The sequence below is a fragment of the Moschus berezovskii genome, chromosome 8 (assembly GCF_049115385.1).
Source record: "Moschus berezovskii isolate FMDL1 chromosome 8, NW_MosBer_1.0, whole genome shotgun sequence".
Classification (NCBI taxonomy): Eukaryota; Metazoa; Chordata; class Mammalia; order Artiodactyla; family Moschidae; genus Moschus; species Moschus berezovskii.
The window spans coordinates 104,866,936-104,888,118 of record NC_142467.1 but is presented as its reverse complement, the minus strand read 5'-3'; the positions used below and the strand labels follow the sequence as shown (position 1 = coordinate 104,888,118).

Here is a 21,183-nt window from a genome sequence, read left to right as displayed (position 1 = left end):
ATTGGCATTCAGCGGGTCAAAGCCAGGTGTTCGACATCCTACAATAATACATAAGACAGTCTGCACGACAAACAAAAATATGATCCAGCTTCAAATGTCAGTAGTGCCAGGATGAGAACCACTAGGCTCCACCCCAAAGAGAGGAGAGGAACAGGGAAGGGATCCCTGAAGAAGTGGAGGCAACTTAAGTGAGGTAAATCTGGAGGCTAGAAGCTTCCAGGCAGGAGACAGCAGGTGCAAAGGACCAAAGCGTTAAGCGCTCAGTTGTGCCTGACTCTTTTGTGACCCTATGGACTGTACAGCCTGCCAGGCCCCTCTGTCCATGGAATTCTCCAGGCAAAAATTTTGGAGTGGGTAGCCATTCCCTTCTCCCAGGGGATCTTCCTGACCTAGGAATTGAACCCAGGTCTCCTGCATTGCAGGCAGATTCTTTACCGTCTGGGCCAAGGCACAGAAAGTTATGTACCTTCGTTAAATCACACAGCCAGTAAGTGGAAGAACTGGAACTAAAACCCAGGTGTGTTTTCAGAGTTTGTCTTTAACCACTCTTTTACTATTTATTTTAAATGTCAAACCCTATAAGTGCCTAGCCTGTTTATTTTCATTTTATGTCTTTTATCCCTATCTTAATTAAGGAATAATTGGCAAAATTGTGTATAACTAAGATGTAAGACTTGAAGTTTTGAAACATGTATACACTCTGAAATAATTGCTACAATCAAGCTAATTAACCTAAGACTTTTTATTTTGATAATATCACTAAGAGTTCCCACAAATAAAAATGTTTGTCCATACAACATGTCAGCTATGGATTCAATCCCCTTATCCTATTTTTCTCACTTAATCTTTATAACAGTCCTAAGGAATTAGGAAAATTAGTCCCATGTAACAGATGGGGAAACTAGGCTCAGCGTGGTTAAGTGAGATGCATCTTCAGGGATGGTTTGAAAGAGCAGTGAGGTAATCTGTTTCCTTCCCACTGTTGACGCCCTGTTTCTGGCTTTAGCACTGCCTGGACATGGACAATAAGACCCAAGTCCCTGAATTCATCCTCCTCGGCCTCTCCCAGCAGCCCCTGCAGAGGCAGGTGCTCTTCAGCCTGTCCTTCATTCTGTATTTGAGTGGGTGCCTGGGGAATCTTCTCACCATCCTGGCCATCGTCTTGGACCCTCACCTCCACAGCCCCATGTATTTCTTCCTCAGCAACTTGTCTCTTCTTGACATCTGCTTTACCTCCACCACCATCCCCAAGATGCTGGTGAACCATCTGTGTGGGCTCACCACCATCTCCTTCTCAGCTTGCCTGGCTCAGATGTATTTCTTCCTCGCCTTTGGGGCAGCTGACAGCATGCTTCTCTCAGCCATGGCTTATGACCGCTACCTGGCCATCTGCAGTCCATTGCACTACATGACAATCATGAGTGTCCTTCGGTGTACCTTGCTAGTGATGATACCCTGGATCTCAGCCAACCTCATCTCCATGGTCCACACTATCCTGATGTCCCACTTGTCCTTTTGCACCAATAGGATCCCACACTTCTTCTGTGACCTCAATGCCTTGATCAAGCTCTCCTGCTCTGACACCCAAGTCAATGAGATGCTGGTGTTGGTCCTTGGGGGCCCGGTGGTTCTCATCTCTTTTGTGTGCATCATGGCTTCCTATACACCCATTGCTGTGACTGTGTGGAAGGTGCCTTCTGTCCAGGGCAGATGGAAAGCATTCTCCACGTGTGGCTCTCACCTTTGTGTTGTCTGTCTCTTCTATGGGACTATCATTGGGGTCTACTTCAACCCTGCATCCACACACACAACCCAGAGGGATATGGCAGCCACAGTGATGTACACCATGGTCACCCCCATGCTGAACCCCTTCATCTACAGCCTGAGGAACCGAGATCTGAATGGGGCCCTCAGGAAACTTCTTCTCAGCAGGATCCCCTTTTCCCAGCTTCTTTAAAGACTCTTTTTAGACCTAATTGCTTTTGAAATAAACTAGATATGGAAACCGTGACAGATTTTATTTTCTTGGCCTCCAAAATCACTGCAGTCAGTGAGTGCAGCCATGAAATTAAAAGATGGTTCCTCCTTGGAAGGAAAGCTATGACAAACCCAGACAGTATATTAAAAAAAAACATATATCACTTCCAGCAGTCATGTACAGATGTGAAAGTTGGACCATAAATAAGGTGGAGAACCAAAGAATTGATGCTTTTGAATTGTGGTGCTGGAAGAGACTTTTGAGAGTCCCTTGAACTGCAACAAGATCAAACCAGTCACTCCTAAAAGAAATCAACCCTGAATATTTAATGGAAAGACTGATGCTGAAGCTGGAGCTCCAATATTTTGGCCAGCTGATGCGAAGAGCTGACTCATTGGAAAAGACCCTGATGCTGGGAAAGAGTGAAGACAAAAGGAGAAAGGGACAGCAGAGGATGAGATGTTTGGATAGTATCACTAACTCAATGGTCACGAATTTGAGCAAACTCCAGGAGCTAGTGGAGGACAGATGAGCCTGGAGTGCTGCACTGTTGCAAAGAGTTGGACACAACTTAGTGACTAAACAACAGTGATTCCCAATAATAGAATGCTCTCTTTTAAAGATAGAAACAATACATTTTTATTCATGTTAAGTACTTCATTGAATACATTTGACATATAACATTTTATAAATTTAAGGTGTGTAAAGCATTACTTTGACCCATTTATATATACCAGTATGACTTCCATTGCAGTGATATTTCCCATCTCTGTCACATTAAACAATTTTCCTTTCTCTTAACTGGTTGGGATAAATCAGTTTTGGTTTATCAGCAAGTTTTATAATTGTAGTACAATATTGCTGTCTATACTATTCACTAAATTCTCTATGACTTATTTACTATTCATTTCAGTTTTGTACCCTTAAAAACACCAGTCTTACTACTCCACTCCTCCATTCCCTGGTAACTACCATTCTGGTATTTACGTGTTTGATGATTTTTTTAGCTTCCAGATCTATGTGATATGTGTTTCCACGTGGTACTTGTCTTTTTCTTTTTCACTTATCTCACTTCAGTTCAGTCACTCAGTCATGTCCGACTCTTTGTGACCCCATGGACTGTAGCAAGCCAGGCTTCCCTGTCCATCACCAACTCCCAGAGCTTTCTAAAATGTGTGTCCATCAAGTCAGTGATGCCAGCCAACCATCTCATCCTCTGATGTCCCTTTCTCCTTTTACCTTCAATCTTTCCCAGCATCAGGGTCTTTTCCAATGAGCCAGTGCTTTGCATCAGGTGGCCAAAATACTGGAGCTTCAGCTTCTGCATCAGTCCTTCCAATGAACACTCAGGACTCATCTCCTTTAAGATGGACTGTTGGATATCCTTGCAGTCCAAGGGACTCTCAAGAGTCTTCTTCAACACCACAGATCAAAAACATCAATTATTTGGCACTCAGCTTTCTTTATGGTCCAACTCACATCTGTACACGACTACTGGAAAAACCATAGCTTTTACTATATGGACTTTTGTTGGCAAATAAATGACTCTGCTTTTTAACATATCAATCATCTAGGTTTGTCATAGCTTTTCTTCCAAGGAGCAAGCGTCTTTTAATTTCATGGCTGCAGTCACCATCTTCAGTGATTTTGGAGCTCAAGAAAATAAAGTTTGTCACTATTTCCATTGTTTCCCCACCGACTTGCCATCTTCATGATGGGACCATATCTTAGTTCTTTGAATGTTGAGTTTTAAGCCAAATTTTTAACTCTACTCTTTCACCTTCATCAAGAGGCTCTTTAGTTCCTCTTCACTTTCTGCCATAAGGGTGGTGTCATTTGCATACCTGAGGTTATTGATATTTCTCCCAGCAATCTTGATTCCAGCTTGTGCTTCATCCAGCCCAGTATTTCACAAGATGTACTCTGCATATGAGTTAAATAAGCAGGGTGGCAATATACGGCTTGACGTACTCTTTTCTCAATTTGGAACCAGTCCACTGTTCCATGTCTGCTTCTAACTGTTGCTTCTTGACCTGCATACAGATTTCTCCAAAGGCAGGTCAGGTGGTCCGGTATTCCCATCTCTTTAATAATTTTCCACAGTTTGTTTGATCCACACAGCCAAAAGCTTTAGCATAGTCAATAAAGCAGAAGTAGATGTTTTTCTAGACCTCTCTTGCTTTTGCTATGGTCCAACAGATGTTGGCAATTTGATCTGTGGTTTCCTCTGCCTTTTCTAAATCCAGCTTGAACATCTGGAAGTTCTCAGTTCATGTACTATTGAAGCTTGCTGCTGCTGCTTCTACGTCACTTCAGCCGTGTCCGACTCTGTGCGACCCCAGAGATGGCAGCCCACGAGGCTCCCCCGTCCCTGGGATTCTCCAGGCAAGAACACTGGAGTGGGTTGCCATTTCCTTCTCCAGTGCGTGAAAGTGAAAAGTGAAAGTGAAGTCGCTCAGTCGTGTACGACTGTTAGCGACCCCATGGACTGCAGCCTACCAGGGGCTTCCATCCATGGGATTTTCCAGGCAAGAGTACTGGAGTGGGTTGCCATTGGCTTCTCTGACTATTGAAGCCTAGCTTGGGGAATTTTGAGCATTACTTCACTAGCGTGTGAGATGAGTGCCATTGTGTGGTAGATTGAGCATTCTTTGGCATTGCCTTTCTCTGGGATTGGAATGAAAATTGACATATTTCAGTCCTGTAGCCATTGTTGAGTTTTCCAAATTTGCTGGCATGTTGAGTGCAGCACTTTCACAGCATCACCTTTTAGGATTTGAAATAACTCAACTGGAATTCCATCACCTCCACTGGCTATGTTCATAGTGCTGTTTCCTAAGGCCCATTTGACTTCACTCTCCAGGATGCCTGGCTCTAGGTGAGTGATCACACCATCGTGGTTATCTGGGTCATTAAGATCTTTTTTTATATATGTGTGTGTGTGCTCAGTCACTTCAGTCATGTCTAACTCTGCAACTCTGTGGACTATAGCTTGCCCAGGATCCTCTGTCCATAGGATTCTCTAGGTGAGAATACTGGAATGAGTTGTCATGCTCTCCTCCAGGGGATAATGATGTATATTAACTATAATTCAATTAAAAAATTAGTTATTATCCACAGCCCCAGATAGTCGATCCCTTTACCCAGTTTGCCCTTCTCCCTATTTCCACTTTGGTAATGTCTACTTTTTTTCATATGTACGTTTTAATTTTTGCTAGGTTTGGTTTGTCCACTTATTTGGGGTTTTTATTTTTTTGGTTATTTGTTTATTAGTTTTTTATATTCCATGTATAAATGAAATTGTATGGTATTTGTCTTTCTCCAGCTGACTTATTTTACTTAGCATAGTACCCTCAACATCCATCCATGATGTCATAATTGGCAAGATTTCATCTTTTACCAGCTTCCCCAGTGGCTCAGTGGTAAAGAATCTTCCACCAATGTAGGCAATACAGGAGATAAGAGTTCAGTCTCTGGGTTTGGAAGACCCTCTGGAGAAGGAAATAGCAACCACTCCAATATTCTTGCCTGATTATCTTGCATAATACCCGCAACATCCATCCATGATGTCATAAATGGCAGGATTTCACCTTTTAAGGATTAATATATACATGTTGAAGGTATTATGCTAAGTGAAATAAGTCAGCTGGAGAAAAACAAATACCATACAATTTCACTCATATGAAATATAAAAAATAGTAAACAAAAATGCCAATAAATGGACAAGCCAAATCAAACAAAAACAAACACATAGATATGGAAAACAGGGTAGATGTTGTCAGAGGGGAAATAGTGAGAAGGGAAAATTGGGTAAAGGAGTCAACTCTCTGTTGATGGATAACAACTACTTTTTAAATTGAATTATAGTTGATCTGAAACATTATATTAATGTAAGTTACAGGTGTACAATATAGTAATTTACAGTTTTTAAATGTTATGCCCATTTATTCTTATTATAAAATGTTGACTATATTCCCTATGTTGTACAGCATACCCTTATAGTTTATTTTATATGTAACAGTTTGTACCTCTTAATTCTCTGTTCCTGAGTTGTACCTCCCCAAAGAGGTACATGAGTTAAGTATTCATGTAACCAGTAGTTTGTTCTCTACATCTGAGTTGGAGAAACTAAATTTTTCGTGATGAGCACACTGTCAAGGGTCTACTCTACAGAACAGACACATAATTTTGTACAAATGAAACTCACATAATGTTATAAATCAATGTGACCTCAATAAAAATAAATTTTATAAAAAGGTAACATAAACATTGTAACAAAACAAAACACACACACAAACCAAGCAACCAATTCTTCATGGCTGAATAGCTTGGCCAAGTTATTTAAACTTTCTGTGCCTTTGTTTCTTAAATTTGGAAAACTGGGAGGCCACGAATACCTAACTCATGCAATTATTGTGAGAATTAATGATTCACATATACACCTGTTTATATATTAATAATTATAATCTAAGAAGGTTATCAGGATCAGAGTGAGTAGTTTCTAAATCAGACAGTATGAACTACTATGCTACCATACTATTATAGTACACAAATAACGTACTATAAACATTTTACTACCACTAAAGTTAAGTTAGGGAGGCCTGGCATGCTGTGATTCATGGGGTTGCAAAGAGTCGGATACGACTGAGCGACTGAACTGAACTGAAAGTTAAGTTAGAAAAATAAATAATTTTTAAAAATAACATTATTTTGTACAAAAATAGACATGTACAACAGTAGAACAGCATAAATGTCATGGAACAGACCCATGTGTAAATAAATTTGCTATATTAAAAAGGGTGGCTTTGCAAATCAATGGGTTATTTATTAAACTGTGCTGAGATAATGTTAGCCACTAAAAATAAACTTTATCACTACAGGCATATTAGAATGGCTAAAATCTGGAACCCTGATAATGCTAAACGCTAGCAAGGATGTGGAACAATAGGATCTCTCATTCACTGCTGGGAATGTGAAAAGGCACAGTCATTTAGAAGGACAGTTTGGCTGTGTCTTACAAAACTAAACATACTCTTGCTGTGCAATCCAACAATCACACTCTTTAGTATTTACCCAAATACTCATTTAGGTTCACACTAAAACCTAGGCATGGATGTTTACAGCAGGTTTCTTCATAACTGTCAAAAGGTGAAGGAATAAAGATATCCTTGAGTGGGGTCTAGTCAAGGCTATGGTTTTTCCCATGATCATGTATGGATGTGAGAATTGGACTGTGAAGAAAGCTGATCGCCAAAGAATTGATGCTTTTGAACTGTGGTGCTGGAGAAGACTCTTGAGAGTCCCTTGGACTGCAAGGAGATCCAACCAGTCCATTCTGGAGGAGGTCAATCCTGGGTGTTCATTGGAAGGACTGATGCTAAAGCTGAAACTCCAATATTTTGGCCACCTCATGCGACGAGTTGACTCCCTGGAAAAGAGTCTGATGCTGGGAGGGATTGGAGGTGGGAACGACAGAGAATGAGATGGCTGGATGGCATCACCAACTCGATGGACATGAGTTTCAGTGAACTCCGGGAGTTTGTGATGGATAGGGAGGCCTGGCGTGCTGTGATTCATGGGGTCGCAAAGAGTTGGACACGACTGAGTGACTGAACTGAACTGAACTGAGTGGGTGAATAGATAAATACTGTGAAACATCCATACAAGAGACTATTATTAAGTGCAAGAAACCTAAACAAACAAAGTCATCTATCAAGCCATAAAACAATTGAAGAGCCTTTAATGCACACAACAAAATGAAAGAAGCCCATCTAAAAGGGTTACCTACTGTATGATTGCAAACTGAATGACATGGTAGGAAAAGCCAACCCATGGAGAGAGTAAAAAGGTCGGTGCTTGCCAGAGGTTAGCAGTGACAGATGGATGAATAGGCAGAACACAGAGGATCCTTAGGGCAGTGAAAATACTCCACATGGTATAATACTGATGAATACACCTCATTAAACATTTGCTGAAATCCAGAGAATGTATGAGAGTGAAGGACAATGTAAACTATGAACTTTGGTCATGATGGTGTACCAATGTATGTTCAACGACTGTAATAAATGTAACATTCAGGTGGAGTGTGTTGATAATGGGAGAATCTGTACATGTTGGGGGTTCAGACAGTATATGGAAAATCTCTGTGCTTTCCTCTCAATTTTGCTGTGAACCTATTCTGACTGGCGTGAAATGGTACCTCATTGTGGTTTTGATTTGCATTTCTCTGATTATGAGTGATGTTGAGCATCTTTTCATGTGTCTGTTAGCCATCTGTGTGTCTTTGGAGAAATGTCTGTTTAGTACTTTGGCCCATTTTTTGATTGGGTCATTTATTTTTCTGGAATTGAGTTACAGGAGTTGCTTGTATATTTTTGAGATTGTCAGTTGCTTCATTTGCTATTATTTTCTCCCATTCTGAAGGCTGTCTTTTCACCTTGCTTGTAGTTTCCTTTGCTGTGCAGAAGCTTTTAATTTTAATTAGGTACCATTTCCCGCCAGTCAGAACGGCTGCTATCCAAAAGTCTACAAGCAATAAATGCTGGAGAGGATGTGGAGAAAAGGGGACCCTCTTACGCTGTTGGTGGGAATACAAACTAGTACAGCCACTATGGAGAACAGTGTGGAGATTCCTTAAAAAACTGGAAAGACAACTGCCATACGACCTGGCAATCCCACTCCTGGGCATACACACTGAGGAAACCAGAATTGAAAGAGACACATGTACTCCAGTGTTCATCGCAGCACTGTTTATGACAGCCAGGACATGGAAGCAACCTAGATGTCCATCTGCAGACGAATGGATAAGAAAGCTGTGGTACATATACACAATGGAGTATTCCGTTCCGTTCCGTCACTCAGTCGTGTCCGACTCTTCGCGACCCCGTGGACTGTAGCCTACCAGGCTTCTCCGTCCATGGGATTCTCCAGGTAAGAATACTGGAGTGGGTTACTGTTTCCTTCTCCAGGGGATCTTCCTGACCCAGGGATCAAACCCGGGTCTCCCACCTTGGAGGCAGACGCTTTAACCTCTGAGCCACCAGGGAAGAATTACTCAGCCATTAAAAAGAATACATTTGAATCAGTTCTACTGAGGTGGATGAAACTGGAGCCTATTGTACAGAGTGAAGTAAGCCAGAAAGAAAAACACCAATACAGTATACTAATGCGTATATAAGTTAAATATGCAGGATGACAATATACAGCCTTGACGTACTCCTTTTCCTATTTGGAACCAGTCTGTTGTTCCATGTCCAGTTCTAACTGTTGCTTCCTGACTTGCATACAGGTTTCTCAAGAGGCAGGTCAGGTGGTCTGGGATGCCCATCTCTTTCAGAATTTTCCACAGTTTGTTGTGATCCACACAGTCAAAGGCTTTGGCATAGTCAATGAAGCAGAAATAAATGTTTTCCTGGACCTACTCGCTTGCTTTTTCCATAATCCAGCGGATGTTGGCAATTTGATCTCTGGTTCCTCTGCCTTTTCTAAAACCAGCTTGAACGTCTGGAAGTTCATGGTTCACGTATTGCTGAAGACTGGCTTGGAGAATTTTGAGCATGACTTTACTAGTGTGTGAGATGAGTGCAATTGTGCGGTAGTTTGAGCATTCTATGGCATTCCCTTTCTTTGGGATTGGAATGAAAACTGACCTTTTCCAGTCCAGTCCAGACCTTTTCCAATTTGCTGGCATATTGAGTGCAGCACTTTCACAGCATCATCTTTCCGAATTTGAAATAGCTCAACTGGAATTCCATCACCTCCACTAGCTTTGTTCATAGTGATGTTTTCTAAGGCCCACTTGACTTCACGTTCCAAGATGTCTGTCTCTAGGTCAGTGATCACACCATCGTGATTATCTTGGTCATGAAGATCTTTTTTGTACAGTTCTTCTGTGTATTCTTGCCACCTCTTCTTAATATCTTCTGCTTCTGTTAGGTCCAGACCATTTCTGTCCTTTATCGAGCCCATCTTTCAATGAAATGTTCCCCTGGTATCTCTAATTTTCTTGAAGAGATCTCTTGTCTTTTCTATTCTGTTGTTTTCCTCTATTTCTTTGCATTGATTGCTGAGGAAGGCTTGCTTATTTCTCCTTGCTCTTCTTTGGAACTCTGAATTCAGATGCTTATACCTTTCCTTCTTTTCTTTTCGCTTCTCTTCTTTTCACAGCTATTTGTAAGGCCTCCTCAGACAGCCATTTTGCTTTTTTGCATTTCTTTTCCATGGGGATGGTCTTGATCCCTATCTCCTGTACAATGTCACGAACCTCCATCCAGAGTTCATCAGGCACTCTATCTATCAGATCTAGTCCCTTAAATCTATTTCTCACTTCCACTGTATAATCATAAGGGATTTGATTGAGGTCATACCTGAATGGTCTAGTGGTTCTCCCTACTTTCTTCAATTTAAGTCTGAACTTCGCAATAAGGAGTTCATGATCTGAGCCACAGTCAGCTCCTGGTCTTGTTTTTGCTAATTGTATAGAGCTTCTCCATCTTTGGCTGCAAAGAATATAATCAATCTGATTTCGGTGTTGACCATCTGGTGATGTCCATATGTAGAGTCTTCTCTTGTGTTGTTGGAAGAGGGTGTTTGCTATGACCAGTGCATTCTCTTGACAAAACTCTATTAGCCTTTGCCCTGCTTCACTCCGTGCTCCAAGGCCAAATTTGCCTGTTACTCCAGGTGTTTCTTGACTTCCTACTTTTGCATTCCAGTCCCCTATACTGAAAAGGACATCTTTTTTGGGTGTTAGTTCTAAAAGGTCTTGTAGGTCTTCATAGAACCGTTCAACTTCAGCTTTTCAGTGTTACTGGTTGGGGTGTAGGCTTGGATTACTGTAATATTGAATGGTTTGCCTTGGAAACGAACAGAGATCATTCTGTCGTTTTTAAGATTGCATCCAAGTACTGCATTTTGACTCTTTTGTTGACCATGATGGCTACCCCATTTCTTCTAAGGGATTCCTGCCCACAATAGTTGACATAATGGTCATCTGAGTTAAATTCACCCATTCCAGTCCATTTTAGTTCAGTGATTCCTAGAATGTCTATGTTCACTCTTGCCATCTCCTGTTTGACCACTTCCAATTTGCCTTGATTCATGGACCTAACATTCCAGTGAACTCCGGGAGTTGGTGCTGGACAGGGAGGCCTGGCGTGCTGTGATTCATGGGGTCGCAAAGACTCAGACACTACTGAGTGACTGAACTCAACTGAACTGAACTGAATGCATATATATGGAATTTAGAAAGATGGTAACGATAACCCTGTATACAAGACAGTAAAAGAGACACAGACGTATAGAACAGTCTTTTGGACTCTGTGGGAGAGGGCGAGGGTGGTATGATTTGGGAGAATGGCATTGAAACATGTATATTATCATATGTGAAACGAATCGCCAGTCCAGGTACGATACATGATACAGGATGCTCGGGGCTGGTGTGCTGGGATGACCCAGAGGGATGGTATGGGGAGGGAGATGGGAGGGGATTTCAGGATAGGGAACACATGTACACCCGAGGTGTATTCATGTCAATGTATGGCAGTTGAGTTGAGTTCAGTTCAGTCGCTCAGTCGTATCCGATTCTTTGCGACCCCATGAATCACAGCACGCCAGGCCTCCCTGTCCATCACCAACTCCCAGAGTTCACTCAAACTCATGTCCATCGAGTCGGTGATGCCATCCAGCTATCTCATTCTCTGTCGTCCCCTTCTCCTCCTGCCACCAATCCCTCCCAGCATCAGAGTTTTTCCAGTGAGTCAACTCGTCTCATGAGGTGGCCAAAGTATTGGAGTTTCAGCTTTAGCATCAGTCCTTCCAATGAACACCCAGGATTGATCTCCTTTACAATGGACTGGTTGGATCTCCTTGCAGTCCAATGGACTCTCAAGAGTCTTCTCCAGCACCACCGTTCAAAAGCATCAATTCTTCGGTGATCAGCTTTCTTCACAGTCCAACTCTCACATCCATACATGACCACAGGAAAAACCATAGCCTTGACTAGACGGACCTTTGTTGGCAAAGTAATGTCTCTGCTTTTTAATATACTATCTAGGTTGGTCATAACTTTCCTTCCAAGGAGTAAGCGTCTTTTAATTTCATGACTGCAAACTGCATCCGCAGTGATTTTGGAGCCCCCAAAAATAAAGTCTGACACTGTTTCCACTGTTTCCCCATCTATTTCCCATGAAGTGATGGGACCAGATGCCATGATCTTAGTTTTCTGAATGTTGAGCTTCAAGCCAAACTTTTCACTCTCCTCTTTCACTTTCATCAAGAGGCATTTTAGTTCCTCTTCACTTTCTGCCGTAAGGGTGGTGTCATCTGCATATCTGAGGTTATTGATATTTCTCCCAGAAATCTTGATTCCAGCTTGTGCTTCTTCCAGCCCAGCGTTCTTCATGATGTACTCTGCATATAAGTTAAATAAGCAAGGTGACAATATACAGCCTTGACGTATTCCTTTTCCTATTTGGAACTAGTCTGTTGTTCACAAAACCACTACAATATTGTAAAGTAATTAAGCTCGAATTAAAATTTAAAAATATAAAATAAATTAAAAAATAAAATCTTAAAAATAAGTTGAAAACAAATCTGAAATGTTTGCAACATATTTTTTGTAACTTCCCTGGTGGCTCAGAGGTTAAAGAGTCTGGCTCTAATGCAGGAGACCCAGGTTCGTTCCCTGTGTCAGGAAGATCCCCTGGAGAAAGAAATGGTAACCCACTCCCGTATTCTTGCCTGGAGAATCCCATGGACGGAGAAGCCTGGTAGGCTACCGTCCACGGGGTCGCAAAGAGTCGGACACGACTGAGCGACTTCACTTCTTCACTTCTTTTGTAGATTAAAGTTTGAGAGCTTGGCAAACTTCTGTGTAAAGATGAGATGGTAAATATTTTCGACTTTGCTGGTCACATATCTGTCACAACTACTTAACTCTGCTATTGTAGCACACACCAGTCACAGCCAATATGTCAACAAATTGTCATGACCACTTCCCAATAAAACTTTATTCATTAAAAAGAGGCAGTGGACCCACATACTCTAGTTTTTTACCCTTGAACCTTCAGTATAAAACTATTAGAAGGGACCAAGTAGAAGATTTCTGACAGGAACAGTATTAAGGCACAAGAAATAGAAGGCAAAGGGAAAAAATTAGTAGGCAAAATGAGTATTTAGAATCTTTAAGGTGGGAGGGGGTTTCAGGATGGGGAACACATGTACACCCATGACTGATTCATGGCAATGTATGGCAAAACCACTACAATACTGTGAAGTAATTAGCCTCCAATTAAAATGAATAAATTTATTTTTTAAAGTATCTAATAATATACATGCAAATCAGTAAGAACAAAATAATCTTTAAAAAAAAATAGGGAAATACTTTATATAGGCAATCAAAAAAGGAAACCCATATGGTTAATAACAATGGAGATTTTTCAAAGGAATGAAATTAGAACATTCTCTAACACCACAACAAAAATAAACTGAAAATAAATTAAAGACCTTAGGTAAGACCAGGTACTATAAAACTTACAGGAAAACATAGGCAGAACATTCTTTGACATAAATTGCAGCAGTATCTTTCTGGACCCACCTTCTAGAGAAATGAAAATAAAAACAAACGTAAACAAATAGAACCTAATTAAACTTAAAAGCATCGCACAGCAAAGGAAGCCATAAACAAGATGAAAGACAAACCACAGAATGGGAGAAAATATTTGCAAAAGATGAAACCAACAAAGGATTAATCTCCAAAATATACAAACAGCTCATATAGCTCAACAGCACAAAAAAAGAAAAAAAATCAAAAAGTAGGTAGAAGATCTAAATAGACATTTCTCCAAAGAAGACATAGAGAAGGCCAAAAAAAGAAAAGAAAAGATGCTCAACTCTGCTAATTATTAGAGAAATGCAAATTCAATCACCTCACACTAGTCAGAATGTCCATCATTAACGTTGACAAGCAATGAATACTATAGAGAATGTGGAGAGACAGGAACCCTCCTACAGCATTGGTGAGAATGTAAGTTGTGACAGTCAATACAGAGAACAGTATGTAGGTTCCTTTAAAAGAAAAATAGAGCTACCATCTGATCCAGCAATCCCACATCTAGGTATATATCCAGAGAAAATCATAATTCAAAAAATACATGCAACCCAATGTTCATTGCAGCATTTATAGCAAAGACATTGAAAAAAGCTAAATGTACAATGACAGATGAATTAAGAAAGTGTGGTACACATATATGATGGAATTTCAGCCATAAAATTGAGTGAAATATTACCATTTGCAGCAATATGGATGCAACTAGAAATTATCATACTAAGTGAAGTCAGTCAGACAGAGAAAAGCAAATATTGTATGATATTGCTTATATGGAGCAATATTGCTTATGTGGAGCTTCCCAGATGGCACAGTGGTAAAGAATCTGCCTGCCAGTACAGGAGATGCAGGAGATGAGATGACGGAGGATGCGATGGTTAGATGGCATCACCGACTTGATGGACATAGGTTTGAGCAAGCTCTGGGAGTCGATGATGGACAGGGAAGCCTGGCACGCTTCAGTCCATGGGGTTTCAGAGAGCCAGACACGACTGAGCTGAACTGAACTGAAAAAGTGATACAAATGAACTTATTGACAAAAGAGAAACAGATTCATAGACTTAGAAAACAAACATAAGGTTACCAAAGGGGAAAGGTGTGGTGGAGGAATAAATTAGGAGGTTGGGATTAACAAATAAATGCCACTATTTATCCTAGAGAAGAAAATGGCACCTCACTCCAGTATTCTTGCCTGGAGAGTCCCGTGGACAGAGGAGCCAAGAGAATCCCATAGACAGAGGACAGTCCAAGGTTCACTCAGAGTAGGACATGACTGAAGTTACTTAGCACACCACTCTTTATATAATAATCAATAAGGACCTACTGTATAGCACAGGGGACTCTACTCAATACTCTGCAATAACCTTATGGGAAAAGAATCTAGAAAAATAGATATATGTATTTAGTTAGTCACTCAGTCGTGTCTGATTCTGCGACCCCATGGACTGTAGCTGGAGTGGATTGCCATTCCCTTCTCCAGGGGATCTTCCCAACCCAGGGATCAAACTCAGGTCTCCTGCATTGCAGGCAGAATCTTTACTGTCTCAGCCACCAAAGAAACCTTGATATATGTACATGTATAACTAAATCACTTTGCTGTACACCTGGAAATAACATAACATTGTAAATCAGTATGCTCCAACATGAAAAATGTGGAGATTTTTCAACCCCAGTAGTAATTAGGGACAAGTAGTTTTAAGTGACAGTTGGAAGTCACTTGGCTGCTTGACAACCATATTAGCAAAATTAAGTTTCATACCATCAAGCATTGGTGAGGGTGGGGGAAATAGATCTGACACAAGGATGAGAGTGTAAATTAGCACAGCCACTTGGGAGTTTAGTTTGACGATTCTTCTTAAAATTAAGATTCATATTTCTTATGACATGATCATCTGACTACTTGGTTTGTACTTGAATTAGATAGTGCCTGTTTGTAGTAGAAGATGTACAAAGATATGTACTGTATTACTCCTAATAATGGAGAAAAATTAGAAGCAAACTGAGATCTCTAACAGTTGAATGTATACTGCCTATATTTATGAAGTCACTTTATTAAATTGATTTTATAAAAATGAGGTGTTTCTATAGCAGTGGTTCTCACCTACAGGTGATTTTGTCTCAGAGGTGATATTTGGCAATATCTAGAGGCAATTTTGTCAAGACTGGAGTGGCACTAGTCACTAATCAAGGATGCTAATCTTCCCAGGTGGCACTAGTGGTAAAGAATCCACACGCCAAAGCAGGAGATGCAAGAGATGTGGGCTTGATCCTTGGGTCAGAGAGATCCCCTGGAGGAGGAAATGGCATCACACTCCAGTATTCTTATCTGGAAAATTCCATGGACAGAGGAACCTGGCAGACTGTGGTCCATGGGGCTACAGAGAGTAGGATCTGGCTGAGCACACAAAGTACAGTATAGCCCCACCACAAAAGATGATCCATTAGCCCCCGATTTCAACACTGCCAAGAAACCTTGAGCTATATAAATTAACATGATTATCACTCCAAAATAATAGTAAAAAAGCCAAGTTACAGAAAGGTACCTACAGAACAATCAAACCTGTGTTAAACACACAGTATGAGAAGCAGTCTGGTGGTTCATCAAAAAATTAAATCCAGAATCATTGTATGACCCAGCAATTTCACTACTAGGAATATACCCCAAAGAAGTAAAAATAATTCAATCAAATATTTGTACATAAATATCCATAGAAACACTATTCACACAGCCACAAGGCAGAAACAACCTAAATATCATCAGTGTGTGAATGAATACACAAAATGTGGTCAAACCACACAATGGAATATTACTCAGCTATGAAAAGGAATGAGGCACTGATTCTTGCTACACGATGGATGAATTTCAAAAATATGCTGAGTGAAAAAGTCAGACTATATAGGCTACTTATTGTATGATTCCGTTTATTTGAGATGTCCAGCAGAGACAAATTCATAAGATGAAAAAGCAGAATAATGTCTTCCACTAATCTGGGGCTAATGAGCTGGGGGAGGAGGACTGCTAAAGGGATGGGATCTCCCACTTTGGGAACTGATAAAAATGTTCTAGAACTAGATAGAGATGATGGTTAAGCAACATTGTTAATGTGCTAAGTGCTACTGAATTGTTCATTTTAGGTAACTTTATGGTATGCGAATTTCACTACAAGAATAAAACAAAATCAAAAAGCACAACAAAACCCCACGACACTACTATTTTATGGGCTTGTGTTTGTTCAAATGCCCCATACATACAGAGGTCTGTAAGTATGTCCATCATATTCATCATAGTAATCTCATGACTGGCCATTGCATGACTTTGAGCCAGATTTATAACATTTCAATTATTTGATGAGAAGAAACAAATATTTGCATGATAATTAAAAAATTTAAAAAACAGACGTTTAATTGGGAAAGGTACATTGGGTAGTTTTCTCAGTCCCAGTGGACGGTGAAAAGGCTGTTTTTCTCCCAAAGTCAGAAGCCACGGCCCCAAATTCCCCAGCTGCAGAGCATTAGACTCTGCTGGAGCCTCTGAGAAGCACAGGTAATCAACTCATCCCTGGAAGGCAGGGAAGGAGGGAAAGTGAGGACAGAGTCTCCCTTGGGTTGTCCTATGCCTCGCAGGGTTCCCCGGGATCCTGGCATGCCTGTAGCAGAGGTGGAGGCAGGGACAACGGTATCACAGTGAGAGAAGGCAACAGGCAGAGAGTAAAGGCAGCATAAATGATGGAAGACAGGCTCAGGTAAAACCCCCTGAGCAGCTGGCATGCTCAGGCCAGCAGGCTCCTTGCCTTGCAGCCCTCCCTGGCAGGGAAACACTACACCGGGGCCTCTTGCTGGAGTGAGCAGAAGGAAATGCAAACCTGGAGCTCCAGGTGGGTCACTATCACTCCCTCTCATGTGAGCAGGAGAGACCTAAGGAGCCAATACCTGCCACAGACTCAGAGAAACCACCCTGTTTAGACAACTCCCTGTGCAATCTGAGTCAATGGGGTGGGGACAGCAGTCAAGACTCCACTTCCTAGTTTAAGATAATGTGATGATTACTTTGCAGAACAGGTGAGAACACACATGCAGAGAGAAAAGAGCTACGGGAAAGATTTCTCCAGCAAAGCAGGAGACTAGAGTTCAATCCCTGGGTCAAGAAGATCTGCTGGAGAAGGGAATGACTACCCACTCCAGTATTCTTGCCTGGAGAATCCTATGGACAGAGGAGCCTGGCAGGCTACAGTCTATGGGATCGCAAAGAATCAGACATGACTGAGCGACTAACACACACAACCTAAGTTACCCAGAATACCTGCCTGAATTTTAACCTCTCTCCTCTTTCTGTCCTGGCCAAAAACCAGAGGCAAAAGGATTGTGGGGAAGTAGAAAAAAGATAAGAGAATTTAGGATTGAGGGGGTCTAGTCACCTCCCTGGGGGTGTAAAGTATTAGGGAGCCACCAGGGTAGACAGGTGCTCTGATGGTAAGGAGTCAAGGATGAAAATAAGGAGAGAAAAGGGAAGCAGGAAGTGGCTGAGATGGGAGGGAGGTTTCAGAGAGGGGAACCTAAACAGCTTCATGAGAAGAGAGAGACAGGATGTGGGCAGACAAGTAAGACAAGATGGAGACTATACACCTAACCTGTGTTTCTCAAACAGGGACACTTGACAATGTGTGAGGATACTTCTGATCGTCACAACAGGGAGATGCTACTGGCATCTAGAGGGTGACAGGAATGCTGCTCAACATCCTCTAATGCCCAGGAAGCCCCATAGCCCCACAGCTCCAGCCACAAAAAATGATCAGCCCCTAAATTCCCTACTGCTGAAGTTGGAAAACCTGCAGTGGTACTTGAGCACAGGATTTGTCCACGTGTGGATTTTGTTCTCTGAGTTTCTGGGTGGGAATCTGGCCCCACTATGAGTTCCCCTAAGTGTCATGTAGCTGGATTGCACATGCACACTCTCTCTCTCTTTCTCCAGGGTAGCTCAGTTTACTTATAGGAAACCCATTAAGCCTTCTCCTGGTGGATCAATGCCAGGAGACTTCAGTCTACCTCTCTGCTCTCTTGGTCTCATGCCATGGTTCTGTGTCTATTTGTTTTACTTTTTAAAAAAATCAATAAAATTTAGTTTTTAATTTTAGGTTTACAGAATTTTTAACAAATGGTGCAAAAGATTACCATGTACCCTTTCTCTCCCTGCACAGAGATTTCCTTATTATTAACATCCTATAACGATGAGGTAACTGTATTACAGTTGCTAACCCAATACTGACACATTATTATTAACTAAAGCCCACAGTTTACATTAGGGTTCACTCTTGGTGCCGTGCATCCTATGAGTTTTGACAAATGCACAGTGTCATGTACCCACTATTATAATATCATGCAGAAGAGTTTAACCACCTTAAAAATTCCAAGTTTTACCTATTCATCCCTTCTACTCTCTCCTTGAGCCCCTGACAACCACCAATCTTTTTATTGTCTCCACCGTTTTCGAGAATGAACAGATACCAGTCTTAGCAGGGTTCTACCTCTCCATCATCCCAGAAGGTAAAAATACAGACCTGGGCTGCCTCCCCAGGACACGGTGGGCTCTTATCTTCTTACAGTTTCTCTCTCTTTCTTTCTTCTTGGCTGTGGCTTTGTAATCTTTATTAATATAGGCAGAGAGTGTGTGAATGGTCTGATATGGTAAAGCTGCCCTGGTCCTTGAAGTAGCCTGGACATTCACTAACAGCCACCAGTAAGTGGTGAGTATAACAGAGAGGTTAGAAAAGATAGGCATTGGGGTCATTCAGATGTAGGTCAGATCCTGGTTCCACCACTCAGGAGCCATGGGCTCTTGGACAAATGATGTGTCCTCTATGGGACTGTAAAACAGAGATCATAGCAGGTGCCTCACAATATTGGATTAAAGATTTCATAAGAAACATGTAAGCACAAGTGCCACCATCCAACAAAGTGTAGCTACTCTCACCAAGAACTGAAAATACAGTGCCATAGACAGTTGTATCTCCAACATGACACACCGCAATGAAGGTCATGAAAGAGCTAAACTCATGGAGGTTTAAACTTACAGAAGAGTTGTTTTGGAAGCAGACAGGAACAAGTGACTAAATCTGTTTGGGGATGAGATGTTCAGCAAAGCTTTGCAGAGGAGGTGACATTTAAGCTGAGTCTTAAAGATGAACAGGTGTTTGTCAGTTGGAGAAGGAGAAGAATCAAGCCTGGTCCCAAAGACCACAGAGTGTATGATTACATTTAGATGACTTGTCCAGAGCAGGCAAACACATAGAGACAGAAAAGGGATTAGTGGTTCACTGTCATTTAAACTTGACATAGCCTAATTAAAAAAAAAAAGCACTTAAAATATTTATCCACAAAGATATAATGAATAATCAAATTAAGGTTATTTACTGATCACAGACCATACACATTTGTTCACTGAGGGTATTGAATTAGTTATCATACGAAGTATTTACTATTTTCCAGGTCACAGGAAGATCCCCTGGAGAAGGGCATGTCTTCATGTCCTTCTAGTATTCCTGTCTGGAGAATTCCATGGACAGAGGAGCCTGGTGGGCTAGAGTTCATGGGGTTGCAAAGAGTAGGACATGACTGAGGGACTAACACTTTTCACTGTTTTCCAGGTCACAGTCCAAGAATAACTCTTTGAGTTTGGTAGGGGGAAATGGAGGTACATAGAGGTGAAGATACTTGCTCAAGTTGACAGCAGGCAGAGTAGGGGTTCGAACTCAGGTTGGCTGACTCCCTCATTCTTTTTTCAGATGGCAGCGTTGCATTGCTCAGAATGTGCACATGCACATCACAGGATCTGGAAAACAACTAGAACGTTATTTCTACAGTCTCTTGCCTCAGATTTCTTGCATGGGTAACTCTAGAAGAAGAATCTGATTGATTCATACTAAATTAGAGATACACTTGGTTCAAAGTGTTGTAGACATGGGGTGGGTAGGTCTTGTGATATCTGAAGCTCTTGGAAGAACAAGATTTATCAGAAGGGCGTAAGTAGCAAAGGCTGTAACCTCTGGTAAAGGAATATTTTCATGTTCAGAGATAACCTAGATGTATAGAAAGGTATAAACTTTGGAGGCAGCCAGCCATAGGTCATGTCTTAAGTCTACCATGTTTGACAGCTTACCTCGAACAAGTTGCTTAGCATTTATGCACCCCAACATTCTCAATGGATATTCTCAAGATATTCAAAATGGGGTAATCAAATCAACACTTCCCCCTCTACATTGGTAAGAGGATTAAATCATAGGTGGCACAGAGTAGGAGGGCTTCCCTGGTGGCTCAGTTGGTAAAGAATCTGTCTGCAATGCAGGAGATTTGATCTCCTGCAATGGGTTTGATTCCTGGGTTGGAAAGATCCCTTGGCAAAGGGAATGGCTACCCACTCCAGTATTCTGGCCTGGAGAATTCCATGGACAGAGGACAGAGGAGCTTAGCAAGCTACAGTTTATAGGGTCACAAAGAGTCAGAAATTACTGAGCAACTTTCACTTCACAGAGTAGGAACTCAGCCAATGTCATCTGTCATTTATCAGGAGCAGCCCCTGGGGTAGAGCCAGGAGTGATGGAAGCTG

General features: G+C 41.4%; 1 protein-coding gene across 1 annotated transcript; it reads left to right on the top strand.

Annotated features, from left to right (window-relative positions):
• The first annotated feature begins 1,018 nt into the window (after window positions 1–1,018).
• Window positions 1,019–1,957, top strand: LOC129559182 (olfactory receptor 1f45-like). Its single transcript, XM_055430727.2, has one exon. The coding sequence runs from the start codon at window positions 1,019–1,021 to the stop codon at window positions 1,955–1,957; it is 939 nt and encodes a 312-aa protein (XP_055286702.2).
• Window positions 1,958–21,183: the final 19,226 nt, after the last annotated feature.

What these genes read in the sequence shown, in the direction of transcription:
- LOC129559182 (XM_055430727.2), top strand. Translation starts at nt 1,019, where the DNA reads ATGGACAATAAGACCCAAGTCCCTGAATTCATCCTCCTCGGCCTCTCC.